General features: G+C 61.6%; 2 protein-coding genes across 2 annotated transcripts; one reads left to right on the top strand and one right to left on the bottom strand.

The window, feature by feature from the left end:
• The first annotated feature begins 440 nt into the window (after positions 1 to 440).
• LOC116789506 (tigger transposable element-derived protein 5-like) lies at positions 441 to 3,082 on the top strand. The gene has a single exon (XM_032693407.1). It carries the CDS (start codon positions 477 to 479, stop codon positions 2,124 to 2,126), a length of 1,650 nt encoding a protein of 549 aa, XP_032549298.1. The 5' UTR covers positions 441 to 476; the 3' UTR covers positions 2,127 to 3,082.
• A 1,962-nt stretch (positions 3,083 to 5,044) lies between these two features.
• On the bottom strand, positions 5,045 to 13,497 carry LOC116789545 (pyrroline-5-carboxylate reductase 3-like). The gene is made up of 6 exons (XM_032693488.1): positions 13,364 to 13,497; positions 11,216 to 11,280; positions 9,191 to 9,370; positions 8,657 to 8,869; positions 8,469 to 8,561; positions 5,045 to 5,389 (listed from the first exon to the last, which is right to left on the bottom strand). Exons 1-6 carry the CDS (start codon positions 13,443 to 13,445, stop codon positions 5,207 to 5,209), a joined length of 816 nt encoding a protein of 271 aa, XP_032549379.1. The 5' UTR covers positions 13,446 to 13,497; the 3' UTR covers positions 5,045 to 5,206.
• Between the last annotated feature and the right edge of the window lie 889 nt (positions 13,498 to 14,386).

Below are 14,386 nucleotides of genomic sequence, written 5' to 3'. Positions count from 1 at the left end.
CGGGATGTTCCTCATGTTTTGGAAGGGAACGGGAAAAGGGGGAGGCTCCGCGCTGCGCCTGAGGCGCGCTGTCTCCCCCCGCTCGGTGGAACAGCCCTTGAGGGGGGCACGCGGCGCGGGGGGGGGGGGGGTTACAGCGATGCGTTTCGCACCCCCCTTTTCGGAGAGTGGTACAGCCCGCGGGCGCTGGCGGGGCTACGAGGACGAAACCAACTCGGCAAAGAAATAGGGGGGGGTGAGCGGAGCTGCTCGGTGGGTATGGCGGGGGGGGGAGGCAGCGCATGCGGGGGAGCGGAGCGGGGACAAAGGCGCCCCATCCCCGCGTCCCTCCCCGGTTATAACGCGCCCCCCATTCCCATGGACGCGGCGGCCGCTCCATGCCCGGGGGGGAGCCGGAGGAGGGCGGGGGAATGGCAGGAGGGCGGCGGGGAGGAGGAGGAGGCAGCAGCGCATCCCCCGGGGGGGTGTCGGCGAAGATGTCGCTTCGCCGCGCCTACTCCATCAAGGACAAGCTCCAGGCCATCGAGCGGGTGAAGAAGGGCGAGCGCCAGGCGTCGGTGTGCCGGGCCTTCGGGGTGCCGGGGGGCACCCTCCGGGGGTGGCTGAAGGACGAGGCGAAGCTGCGCTGGTTCCTGGAGCAGCTCGGGGGCGAGGTGGGCACCCAGCGCAAGAAGATGCGCTTGGCCAACGAGGAGGAGATCGACCGCGCCGTCTACGCCTGGTTCCTGGCGCTGCGCCAGCACGGCATCCCGCTCTCCGGGCCCCTCATCCAGGCGCAGGCGGAAGCCTTCGCCCGGCAGATCTACGGGCCGGAATGTACCTTCAAGGCGAGCCATGGCTGGTTCTGGCGCTGGCAGAAGCGCCACGGCATCTCCAGCCAGCGCATCTACGGCGAGGGCGGCGTGGCCGCTGAGCCCGAGCGCGCCCCGGCCGCCCGCGCTGAGGCGATACCTGACGCCAGCGGCTACGGCGACGAGCAGATCTACAACGCCAACGTCACCCGGCTCTTCTGGAAGCTTCTCCCCGGCGGCGTCCCGGCGGGATCGGCGCGGCCGCGGCGGCGCGGCGAGCGCGTCACGGTGCTGCTGGCCGCCAACTTGACCGGTGCCCACAAGCTCAAGCCGTTGGTGGTCAGGGGGCTCCGGGATCCCGCCAGCCTCCGGCATCACAACCAGGAAAAGTTCCCGGCGTGTTACCGCTACAGCCGCGAGGCCGCGCTGGCGCCGGCGCTGCTCCGGGCGTGGTTCTTCGAGGACTTCGTGCCGGGGGTCAAGCGGTACCTGCGGCGGAGCTGCCTCCAGCAGAAGGCCGTGCTGCTGCTCAGCTCGGCGCCGGCCCGCTGCGGCTCGGGCCGGGAGGATTCTCCGCCTCTGCAGACGCCCGACGGGTCCATCCGCGCGCTCTTCCTCTCCAAGGCTCCCGCCGGGAGCGGCTCTGCCGGAGCGGGAGGCCGGATCCCGGCGCCACTGGAGCAGGGCGTGGTGTCGGCCTTCAAGCAGCTCTACAAGCGGGAGTTGCTGCGCTTGGCCGTGTCCTGCGGCGGCCCCGGCGGCCCCGGCGACTTCGTGAGGTCCTTCCTCCTCAAGGACATGCTGTACCTCGCCGGGCTCTCCTGGGATCTCATCCCGCCGGGATCCATCGAGAAGTGCTGGCTCCTGGGGCTGCGCGCGGCCTTCGAGCCGCATCCCGGCGAGGAGGAGCGCGGAGAACCCCCAGGAGCGGGGCAGGAAGGAGGAGGAGGGGACAGCAAAGTCTTCAGCGACCTGACCCACCTGGCAGCGCTGGCCTTCAAGCGCTTGGCTCCCGAGGAAGTGTCCGACTGGCTGCACTTGGATGACGCCGCTCCGGGCGCGGAGGAGGATGAGGAGGACGGAGAAGAGGATGCGGACGAGGAAGGCGCGGAGGAAGACGAGGAGGAGGAGGAAGCAGCCGGCGGCAGAGGCGACGGGGAAGGAGGAGACCCGTTGCTTCCCACGGCTCGGGAAGCCATCCAGGGCCTGGAGACAGCGCTGCGGTGGCTGGAGGGGCAGGACCCCCGGGAAGTGGGGCCGCTGAAGCTGCTGCAGCTCCGCTCCCTCATCTCCACGGCCCAGCGGCTGCGCCGCGGCCGCAGCCCCCCCGCCTAGGCCGGGGGCTACCGCTGCCCACATCTGGGCTACCGACCGCCCCCACTTGGCCACGGGGCTGGGAACGCCCCGTTATCCGGAGGTGCCGCCCGTCCCCGCCAGGATTCCTCCTGGGGATCAGGAGGCTGTGGGTCGCAGTTTCGGGGATTGCCGGGCGCCGGCTCGCGTTCCGGGGTTGTCCCTCGCCTCAGCGTGGTGAGGAGGTGCTATTTTTTACACCCCTGGTCGCTGGTGCTGCCAGAAGGGGGGGTGAGTGCCCCCCCCAAAATTCCCCGGTCGCCCCAATCCCATGGGAAGAAGGGGCACCTTCTTGGTGTCACCGGGATTATTGGGGATAATATCTCGGAGCAGGGCCCAGCCAGCTGGACAGGGACCACTCCCAAGGTGCTGTAGGGCAAATATTCCACCCTGGAAGAGGTTGGTGATGCCCTTCCCACTGCTGAAACAAAAGCCAGGATGGTTTGGGGCCGGTTGAAGGCAACTCCGTGCATTGGATTGGGAAAGGGACGCTTGAGTGGCATCCAAGAAGCTGCAGCTCCCTGGAAAAGGTCACCACCACCATTCCCACCACGGCTGGCAACACCTGGACCACGGACAGCTGCCGAACCAGGTACCTCATCCCGGCATCCCCGCGGAGCCGAAGGCTCCGGGAACGGGCTGTTCCTTCCCGTTGAGGTTTTGTGGGGTGGTTGGGGCTGGACGACACGTCTGGGGAGTTGAGGTTGGAGCAGGGAGAGCCACCTTGGAATTCTGGAGGCCTCAAGAGAAGAATTTGGCAGCTCTTGGCCCGACCTGGATGAAATTTGAGCCGGTTTAAGCCAACGACTGAAGGGAGGGGGGAGGAATGAGATGAGCTCCTCGGAGCTGCCCCGTGTCAGCCGGAGGGGTGGAGGTTTCTCCGTGTCTTGGTCTCCTCACTGCAGAGTTTATGGAAATTAAATGGATTTTTATTCCCACACGGAGCCTGTTGTTTGTGAACAGCCACACAGAGTCATCCCAGGGGGGTTTGGGGTGGCCCGAGGGGGACCTCGGCGTGGTTGTGTCCCCTGGGTGTGGTTTTCTCCCCCCAAAAAAAAAAAGACCCCACAGAAATGTTTCGGGAGCTTGGGATGTGGCTGGTTTTGAGCAGGAGTTTGGGAATTCAAGGAGGCCTCGGTTGCATGACAGGAACGTCGCCGAGGTCGGCAGAAGGTGCTTGGCCTGATCTGGGGGGTGAGACCTTCAAAGCATGGAATGGGTTGGGTTGGAAGGGACCATGGAATTCCAACCCCCTGCCATGGGCAGGGACACCTCCCGCTATCCCAGGTTGCTCCAACCCGGCCTTGGGCACTTCCACAGCTTCTCTGGGAATTCCATCCCAGCCCCTCCCCACCCTCACAGCCAAGAATTCCTTCCCGATATCCCATCTAACCCTCTGGCAAATGGGAAGCCATTCCCTGTGTCCTACCCCTCTATCCCTCATCCCAAGTCCCTCTCCAGCTCTCCTGGAGTCTCTTTAGGCCCTGGAAGGGGCTCCAAGTTCTCCCTGGAGCCTTCCCTTCTCCAGGCCGGCTCCAGCTCCATTTCTGGCTCCTGTGGAGCTCTGCTAATTAATTAATTGGGTGCCTGGAGAAGGTTCCCACTGAGGTCATGCCTTGGCAGCACCATAAATTGGGAATCTGTGGAATCTCTCTTGGCTCGGTGCCACCGGCCTCTGGAGCAACCAAATCCTGGGGAACGGGGTCAAAGCCACGGGATCCGGAGGCTCAGCATCCAGATGTTTTCCCCAAAACCCACGTTTTGCCCAGAAAAGGCTTTTTCATCCTCAAAGCAGTTCCCAAATCAGCTGGAATGCTGATTGTATCCGTGCAGGTGCCGACGGGAAAAGGGAGCTGAATTAGGGCATGGAAAAGGTTTGGATCCTCGCTGGATAGTTCGAGTTTCCACTCCCTGGAGCTGGGAGTGGGTCTAGGCCTCCATCCCATTCCCGTGGAGCCGGAGAGGGACCCGTCTGTGGGATCATGCTGGAGGTTTTTAGGTTGGGTAACTTCATCCCTGTATTTTTGGGCACAAAACTCTCGCGGCGCCCGGCATGGTCCCTCGTCTCCCACCGCAGGGACGTGGCCGCTCTCCCAGCTCCGGGAGGCTTCAGTTGGGATCAGCCCATCCCCAAAACCCCGGCCCTGGTGCCACACAGAGGGCACGGCGCCCGTGAGGGCGGGTGGCACCTTCATCCTCGGCGATGGCAGCACCAACTCCATCCCCAGGGATCCCGGGGGAGCGGAGCCAGCGTGGCACCGGCACCATCCCAGGCACCCACGGCTGGGCGGTGACCCCGTGGTGGCTCCCACACCCCCCAGGGACCGAAGGCACCTGGAGGAGTCACCCATGGCTGGGTGGTGACCCCGTGGTGGCTCCCACACCCCCCAGGGACTGAAGGTACCCGGAGGAGCCACCCATGGATGGGTGGTGACCCCGTGGCAGCTCCCACACCCTTCAGGGACTGAAGGCACCCGGAGGAGTCACCCATGGCTGGGTGGTGACCCTGTGGTGGCTCCCACACCCTTCAGGGACTGAAGGCACCCAGAGGAGCCACCCATGGCTGGGTGGTGACCCCGTGGTGGCTCCCACACCCCCCAGGGACCGAAGGCACCATGAGGAGTCACCCATGGCTGGGTGGTGACCCCGTGGTGGCTCCCACACCTCCCAGGACCAAAGGCACCATGAGGAGTCACCCATGGCTGGGTGGTGACCCCGTGGCGGCTCCCACACCCTTCAGGGACTGAAGGCACCCGGAGGAGCCACCCATGGCTGGGTGGTGACCCCGTGGTGGCTCCCACACCTCCCAGGACCAAAGGCACCATGAGGAGTCACCCATGGCTGGGTGGTGACCCCGTGGCGGCTCCCACACCCTTCAGGGACCGAAGGCACCCGGAGGAGCCACGCATGCCCACGTTTATTTGGTCGCGGCCCCTCTGAGGTAACGCGCGCCCGACGCCACCTTCCCACCCCCCTCCAGCTTCTCCCGTGGGCATCAGGATCTCCTGGAAGAGGCCGGTTTTGGTCCCCATCACCCCTTCCTGGGACAAGAGCCGGGCCAGCTACTCCTTGGCCATGTCCCAGGCGCGGATGGTGGCCGCCTCCACGGCGTTCATGACGGTGGCCCGGAGCGCTCCCTTCTCCAGCTGGTGCAGCGCGTGGATGGTGGTGCCCCCGGGGGTGCAGACGTCCCCCCTTAGCTTTGCCGGGTGTTCCCCGGTCTCCAGCAGCATCTTGGCAGCGCCCTACGGAAAAAAGCGCACCTCCCAAAACATCTGACCCCTCCGGGAAGCGTCGTCCCAACGCCCCCGTGGTGAGGGATCGGCCTTCGCCGCCTTCTGAGGGTGGCCTCGTTTTTTGGGGGGCCAAGAAGGGGAAGGGAGGCAGGAGGGGAGTCAGAACCTCCTCCATCGCACCGAGGGGTGTCCCGAAACCAGCAGCCCTAAAATCAGCATCCTCAAAACCAGCAATCCCAAAACCAGCAGCCCTAAAATCAGCAACCCCAAAACCAGTAATCCCCAAAACCCAACACCCCCAAAACCAGCAGCCCTAAAATCAGCATCCTCAAAACCAGCATCCCTAAAATCAGCATCCCCAAAACCCAGGAACCCCAAAACCAGCAGCCCCAAAACCAGCACCCCCAAAAACAGCACCCCCCAAAAACAGCACCCCCCAAAAACAGCACCCCCCAAAAACAGCACCCCCCAAAACAGCAACCCCAAAACCAGCATCCCAAAACCAGCAGCCCTAAAACCCAGGAACCCCAAAACCAGCATCCCTAAAATCAGCAACCCCAAAACCATCATCCCTAAAATCAGCATCCTCAAAACCAGCATCCCTAAAACCAGCAAACCAAAAAAGAAAAAACAGCACCTCCAAAACCAACACCCTCAACCCCCAGCAACCCCAAACCCAGTGACCCCAAAACCAGGACCCCAAACTCAGCACCCTAAAAACCAGTAACCACAAAACCAGCAACCCCTAAACCCAGCAACCCGTAAAACCAGCACCCAAAAACAACAACCCCAAAATCAGCACCCCTAAACCCCAGCACCCCAAAACCAACACCATCAAAACCCAGCACCCCAAACCCAGCCCCCCCAAAATCCAGCACCCCAAAACCAGCAACCCCAAAACCAGCAACCCCTAAAAGCAGCACCCCCAAAAACAGCAACCCCAAAACCAGCAACCCCAAAACCACTACCCTCAAAACCAGCACCCTATAAAACAGCAACCAGAAAACCCATCCACCCCAAAACCCAACATCCCAAAACCAACACCCTCAAAACCCAGCACTCTCATAACCAGCAACCCCAAAACCAGCACCCCTTAACCAACACCATCAAACCCCAACACCCCAAACCCAGCACCCCCAAACCAAAAGCCCCAATACCAGCAACCCCCAAACCAGCTAAACCAAAACCAGCACCCCCATAACCAGCAACCCCCAAACCAGCAACCCCAAACCCAGTACCCCCAAAACCAGCAACCCCAAAACCATCATTCCCAAAACGAGCACCCCCAAAACCCAGGAACCCCAAAACCAAAAGCCCCAAGGCCAGCAACCCCAAAACCAACATGCCAAAACCAGCACCCCCTAAAACCAGCAACCCCTAAAACCAGCAACCCCAAAACCAGCAACCCCTAAAACCAGCAACCCCAAAACCAGCAACCCCAAAACCAGCAACCCCAAAACCAGCATCCTCAAACCCAACACCCTCAAAACCCACCACCCCAAACCCAGCATCCCAAAACCAGCACCCTCAAAACCCAGCACCCCAAAACCAGCACCCCAAAACCAGCAACCCCAAAACCAGCACCCTAAAAAACCCAGGAACCCCAAAATCAGCAAATCCCAAACCAACACCCCAAAACCAACACCCTCAAAACCCAGCACCCCAAGCCCAGCACCCCAAAACCAGCACCCTCAAAACCCAGCACCCCAAAACCAACACCCCAAACCCAGCACCCCCAAAACCAGCAACCCCAAAACCATCATTCCCAAAACGAGCACCCCCAAAACCCAGGAACCCCAAAAGCCCCAAGGCCAGCAACCCCAAAACCAACATCCCAAAACCAGCACCCTGAGAAACAGCAACCCCAAAACCAGCACCCCTTAACCAACACCCTCAAAACTAGCAACCCCCAAACCAACACCCTCAAAACCAGCACCCCAAAACCAGCACCCCCAAAACCAGCAACCCCAAACCCAGCACCCCAAACCAAGCATCCTAAAAAAACCAGGAACCTCAAACCCAGCACCCCAAACCCAGCACCCCCAAAACCCGGACCCCAAACCCAGCACCCCAAACCCAGCACCCCCAACACCAGCAACCCCAAAACCTAAAGCCCCAAGACCAGTAACCCCAAAACCAGCATCTCAAACCCAACAACCCCAAACCCAGCACCCCAAAACCAGCAACCCCAAATCCAGCAACCCCAAAACCAGCATCCCAAAACCAGCAACCCCAAAACCAACACCCTCAAAACCAGCACCCCAAGACCAGCACCCCCAAAACCAGCACCCCCAAAACAAACACCCTCAAAACCAACACCCTCAAAACCAACACCATCAAAACCAGCACCATCAAAACCAGCAACCCCATAACCAGCAACCCCAAAACCAGCAACCCCAAACCAACACCCTCAAAACCAGCAACCCCAAAAGCAGCACCTCCTCCCTCGCCCCGACGACTGTCGTGGAGCCCAGAGCCGGGCGGGAAGAGCGGGAAAGGCGGGAAGGGAACGGGAAAGGCAGGAAGAGCGGGAAAGGCGGGAAGGGAGCGGGAAAGGCAGGAAAAGCGGGAAAGGCGGGAAGGGAGCGGGAAAGGCGGGAAGGGAGCAGGAAAGGCGGGAAGGGAGCAGGAAAGGCAGGAAAAGCGGGAAAGGCGGGAAGGGAGCGGGAAAGGCGGGAAGGGAGCAGGAAAGCCGGGAAGGGAGCAGGAAAGGCGGGAAGGGAGCAGGAAAGGCGGGAAGGGAACGGGAAAGGCGGGAAAGGAATTGGAAAGGCGGGAAGGGAACGGGAAAGGCGGGAAGGGAGCGGGAAAGGTGGGAAGGGAACGGGAAAGGTGGGAAGGGAGCGGGAAAGGTGGGAAGGGAGCGGGAAAGGCGGGAAGGGAACAGGAAAGGTGGGAAGGGAGTGGGAAAGGTGGGAAGGGAGAGGGACAGGTGGGAAGGGAACGGGAAAGGCGGGAAGGGAATGGGAAAGGTGGGAAGGGAGCGGGAAAGGTGGGAAGGGAACGGGAAAGGCGGGAAGGTAGTGGGAAAGGCGGGAAGGGAACGGGAAAGGCGGGAAGGGAACGATGCTGCACGTTCCCAACTCACCAGCAGCGTCTGTGCCGCGATCCTGCCGGCCAAGGCTCCCGGCATTCCCATCTTCACCGCGCCCTCGGCCAAGGCTTCGGCGAACAGGTACACCTGGGGGGGGGACAACGGGGACATCTGGGGTGAGCCAGGGGGGCGAGGAGAGCCCCCACATCCCACTGGGGTGGGAATTCCACCCCGGCGCTCACGTAGGCCACGCCGCTGCCGCTGAGGCCGGTGTGGATGTCGATGTAGGATTCGGGAACCTCCTCACAGAGCCCGCAGGACGACAGGAGGTTCTTCAGGAGAGCAGATTCCTTGTCGCCGGCGCTGCTGCCCCGGGAGAAGACCATGGCGCCCGCCTGCACCACGCACGGCAGGTTGGGCATCAGCCGCAGAACCTTTGTCCAGGGTGGGAGCAGCTGCGGAGAGACGGGATGGGAGAAGGGGAGATGGCGCCGGGAAGGACCCAAAGGTGTCCCAAACACCGGGGGGGGTCACCCTGAGGGGCTGGGGGAGAAGTGGGGGAGGTGGGGAAGGAGCTGGAGGGGAGGGGAACCGGGTGGGGACAAGGCCATGGGGGTGTGTCCTCTGTGGGGCCGGGGGGGAAAAGGGAGGAGGAGAAGAAGGAGGAGAAGGAGAAGGAGAAGGAGAAGGAGAAGGAGAAGGAGAAGGAGAAGGAGAAGGAGAAGGAGAAGGAGAAGGAGAAGGAGAAGGAGAAGGAGAAGGAGAAGGAGGCTCACCCTCTGCAGTGTCTGGATGGTGACTCCGGCCACCAGGGAGACCACGATGTGGTGGGTGCCCACAGCAGGCCGGATCTCCTCCAGGACCCCCGGCAGCACATGGGGTTTGGTGGCCAGGAAGACCAGGGTGCTCCTCTGCACCACCTCCAGGTTGCAGTGCGTGGTCCTGCACCCCAACTCCTGCCCACGGGACAGGGAGAGGTGTCACAGCCCCAAAAGCAGCACCTCAAAACTCATCAACCCCAAAAACCAGCAACCCCTTAACCAGCACCCTAAAACCCAGCAGCCTCAAAACTGGCACCCTAAAAACCAGCATCCCCCAAACTATCAACCCCAAAACCAGCACCCTAAAACCCAGCATCCCCCAAAACAGCAATCCCAAAATCAGCAACCCCAAACCATCAGCCAAAAAATCAGCAACTCCAAAACCAGCACCCTAAAAACCAGCATCCCCCAAAACAGCAATCCCAAAATCAGCAACCTCAAAAACAGCATTCCTAAAATCAGCAACCCCAAAAACAGCACCTCAAAACCCATCAACCTCAAAACCCATCAACCCCTTAACCAGCACCCTAAAAACCATCAAACCCAAAATCAGCAACCCCAAAGCCAGCATCCCAAAACCCATCAGCCCCAAAACCCATCAACCCCTTAACCAGCACCCTGAAAACCAGCATCCCCAAAATCAGCACCCTAAAAACCAGCATCCCCAAAATCAGCACCCTAAAAACCAGCATCTCCAAAATCAGCACCCTAAAAACCAGCATCCCCAAACCAGCAATCACAAAATCAGCAACCTCAAAAACAGCATTCCTAAAATCAACATCCCTAAAACCCAGCACCCCAAACCAGGATCCTAAAAATCAGCAACCCCAAAACCAGCACCCTAAAAACCAGCATCCCCCAAAACAGCAATTCCAAAATCAGCAACCCCAAAACCAGCACCCTAAACCCAGCAACCCCAAAACCCAGTAACCCCAAAATCAGCAACCCCAAAACCCAGAAACCCCAAAACTCAGTAACCCCAAAATCAGCAACCCCAAAACCCATTAACCTCAAAATCAGCACCCCCAAACCAGCATCCTAAACCCAGCAACCCCAAAACCCAGTAACCCCAAAATCAGCAACCCTACCTATAACCCAGTAACCCCAAAACCCAGTAACCCCAAAATCAGCAACCCCAAAACCCCGCACCCCCCAAAACCCCAAAGCCAGCAATCCCAAAATCAGCACCCACAAAACCAGCATCCTAAAAATCAGCAACCCCAAAAACCGGCACCCCCAAAATCAGCAACCCTACCTATACCCCGTAACCCCAAAGCCCAGTACCCCAAAATCAGCAACCCCAAAACCAGCACCCTAAAAATCAGCAACCCCAAAACCGGCACCCTAAACCCAGCAACCCCAAAACCCAGTAACCCCAAAATCAGCAACCCTACCTATAACCCAGAAACCCCAAAACTCAGTAACCCCAAAATCAGCAACCCCAAAACCCAGTAACCCCAAACCAGCATCCTAAAAATCAGCAACCCCAAAACCAGCACCCAAAATCCAGCAACCCCAAAATCAGCAACCCCAAAACCCAGGAACCCCAAAACCCAGGAACCCCAAAATCAGCAACCCCAAAACCCAGGAACCCCAAAACCCAGGAACCCCAAAATTAGTAACCCCATCAAACCCAGTAACCCCCAAACCCTGCACCCCCAAAACCTGGAAACCCCAAAACCAGCAATCCCAAACCCAGCAATCCCAAAATCAGCAACCCCAAAACCGAGCAACCCAAAATCAGCAACCCCAAAACCCAGCAACCCCAAAATCAGCAACCCCAAAACCCAGAAGCCCCAAAACCAGCAATCCCAAAATCAGCACCCACAAAACCAGCACCCTAAACCACAACAACCCCAAAACCCAGCCCCCCTGGACACGGATGTAGGGACACAGCTCGGGGTCCTGGGCCTGGATCTCATCCAGACCTGGGAAGGATGAGCCAAAGGGGTGGGAAAAGGGGGAAAAGGCCCCACTCACCCTCCAAGCTTCCAGGTTTTTATCCGAGGGAGCGCTGGCCAGGATGTTGCCGGCCGGGACCTTCCCTTGGGATACGCAGGGACAGGGTCAGGATTAGGGGCCTCAGCACCCAGGGCAGTCCCAGGGTGGGGGGGACCCCCCTGAGCTCCACAGGGATGTGATTCCCTCCCCCAGTCCCTGCAGGATCCCAGTGGGACTAAAGGGGGATGGGGATGGATCCTGCTGGGAACAGCACGGGGACAATTAGGGACACCCGGGGAGGAGGGAAGGGCCCCACTCTCTGTGGGGCAGGGACACCAGGGAGGGGGCAGGACAGGGATGTCCCCATGTCCCCACTGATCTGTGGGACAGGGATCCCAGGAAGAGCAGGGACCCAGGAGAGGGGCAGGACAGGGATGTCCCCATGTCTCCACTGATCTGTGGGACAGGGAAAACAGGGATTCCAGGGGAATAGGACAGGACAGGACTGTCCCCATGTCCCCGCACTGATCTGTGGGACAGGGATCCCAGGAAGAGCAGGGATCCTGGGAGAGGGGCAGGACAGGGATGTCCCCATGTCCCCACTGATCTGTGGGACAGGGAAAGCAGGGATTCCAGGGGAATAGGACAGGACAGGGATGTCCCCATGTCCCCACAGTTTTATAGGACAGGGACACCAGGGAGGGGGCAGGCCAGGGATGTCCCCATGTCCCTGCACTGATCTGTGGGACAGGGAAAGCAGGGATTCCAAGGGAATAGGACAGGACAGGATTGTCCCCATGTCCCCACACTGTTTTATAGGACAAGGACACCAGGGAGGGGGCAAGACTGTCCCCATGTCCCTGCACTGATGTGTGGGACAGGGAAAGCAGGGATTCCAGGGGAATAGGGCAGGACAGGACTGTCCCCATGTCCCTGCACTGATCTGTGGGACAGGGATCCCAGGAAGAGCAGGGATCCCGGGAGAGGGACAGGACAGGGATGTCCCCATGTCCCCACACTGATCTGTGGGACAGGGACACCAGGGAGGGGGCAAGACTGTCCCCATGTCCCTGCACTGATCTGTGGGACAGGGATCCCAGGAAGACCAGGGACCCTGGAGAGGGGCAGGACAGGGATGTCCCCATGTCCCCACTGATCTGTGGGGCAGGGACACCAGGAAGAGCAGGGACCCCAGGAGAGGGACAGGTCGGGGCTGTCCCCATGTCCCTCCACTGGAGGTCAGGGACACGGGGGAGGGACCACGAGCGGGCTGTCCCCCTGTCCCTGAACGGGGGAGGGCAGGGACTCTAGTGAGGGGGACAGGGCTGTCTCCATGTCCCCTCCCCTCCCTATGGGACAGGGACGCCGCAGATCCCAGACCAGGACCGTCCCCATGTCCCTGTACTGGAGGGCAGGGACCCCGAGGGAGGGGCCAGACCAGGTCTGTCCCCATGTCCCCTCCCCTCTCAGTGGATCAGGGACCACCCAGATCCCCCAGGCAGGAGCCAGACCAGGATTGTCCCCATGTCCCTGTACTGAAGGTCGGAGACCCTGGGGATGGCAGGGACCCCGAGGGAGGGGCCAGACCAGGTCTGTCCTCATGTCCCCATGTCCCCTCCCCTCCCCGGGGATCAGGGACCCCCCAAATCCCCCGGGGAGGTTCCAGATCGGGATTGTCCCCATGTCCCTGTACTGAAGGTCGGAGACCCTGGGGGGATGGCAGGGACCCCGAGGGAGGGGCCAGACCAGGACTTGTCCCCATGTCCCCTCTCAGCGTGTCACGGACCCCTCAGGCCCCCCGGGGAGGTTCCAGCCCAGGCCTGTCCCCGTGTCCCCTCCCACCTCCGCGCATGAGAGACCCTCCAGATCCCCCGTGGAGGTGCCAGATCAGGACTGGGGGAGAGGGACCCCGGGGAGGGGGACAGGACAGGGCTGTCCCCATGTCCCCTCCCATTTCCGTGGGAGGGGACCCCCCCCAGTTGCCCCCGGGTGAGGGACCAGTCCAGGACTCTCTCCACGTCCCCTCCCCGTGGGTCAGTGACCCGTCACATCCCCAGACCGGCACTGTCCCCATGTCCCCTCCCCGTGTGACAGTGACACGCGGAGGCAAGACGAGGGAGGGTCTGTCCCCACGCCCCCTCCCCTCCCCGTGGCTGAGGGTCCCCTCTGACCCCCCCCGGGCCGTACCCGCCTGCAGGAGCCCCCGGGCGAGCCCCCCGGCCATCCTCCCCGCGCCCACGAACCCGACCCACAGCGGCGGCTCCTCCATCGCTCCCGGGCCCGCCGCGGGACACGCCCCCTCGTAGAGGCCACGCCCACATCGACACGCCCACTCCATGACCCTGTCCACCCCGCCCCTCCCTCCTATTGGTGGAGCCACCTATAAAGGGGCGGGGCTTAGCCGAGGGCGGGATCTGCGCAGGCGCGCGGCCGCCACGTGGTTGGTTGGGGGGGTCCTGAGGGGGGTCCCCGACGGGTCGCGATATGTGTCCCCCCCCCCCCAGGGTGCTCGGCGGAGCCCTCGGGACATCTGGGAATAGCGGGGGGGGGGGTCGCTCGGTGGGGTGGGACGCCCAGATTTGTCCGTGGGTGCTCGGGGGGGTTTCCCGCCCTCTTCTCCCCACGGGACCCCGCGGGTACCCCTGGGACTATGGGGGGTCCCCCAAATTTGGGACGGGGGTCCCACAGTTTGTCCGTGGGCGCAGGGGGGGTTCCCACCCACTTCTCCCTATAGGACCCCCTATGGGCACCCCTGGGACTATGGGGGGGTCCCCTCAGTGGGGTGGGTCCATCGATTTGAGGGGGTGTTTTCCATCCTCTTCTCCCCAGGGGACCACGCCGGCACCCCTGGGACACCCCTGGGACTATGGGGGATCCCCCAAATTTGGGACGGTGGTCCCACAGTTTGTCCGTGGGCGTGGGAGGAGTTTCCCACCCTCTTCTCCCTATAGGACCCCCTTGGGCACCCCTGGGACTGTGGGAGGTCCTCCAAATTGGGGTGGGTGTGTCTCACCGTCTTCTCCCCACGGGACCCCCATAGGCACCCCTGGGACTATGGGGGATCCCCCAAATTTGGGGAGGGTCCCACAGTTCGTCCGTGGGCATTGGGGGGGTGTTTCCCACCCTCTTCTCCCATAGGACCCCCATGGGCACCCCTGGACTGTGGGGAGGTCCCCCAAATTTGAGGAGGGTCCCACAGTTTGGGCATGG

The sequence above is a fragment of the Chiroxiphia lanceolata genome, chromosome 1 (genome assembly GCF_009829145.1).
Source record: "Chiroxiphia lanceolata isolate bChiLan1 chromosome 1, bChiLan1.pri, whole genome shotgun sequence".
Lineage (NCBI taxonomy): Eukaryota > Metazoa > Chordata > Aves > Passeriformes > Pipridae > Chiroxiphia > Chiroxiphia lanceolata.
This window is presented reverse-complemented; position numbering and strand designations above follow the sequence as displayed.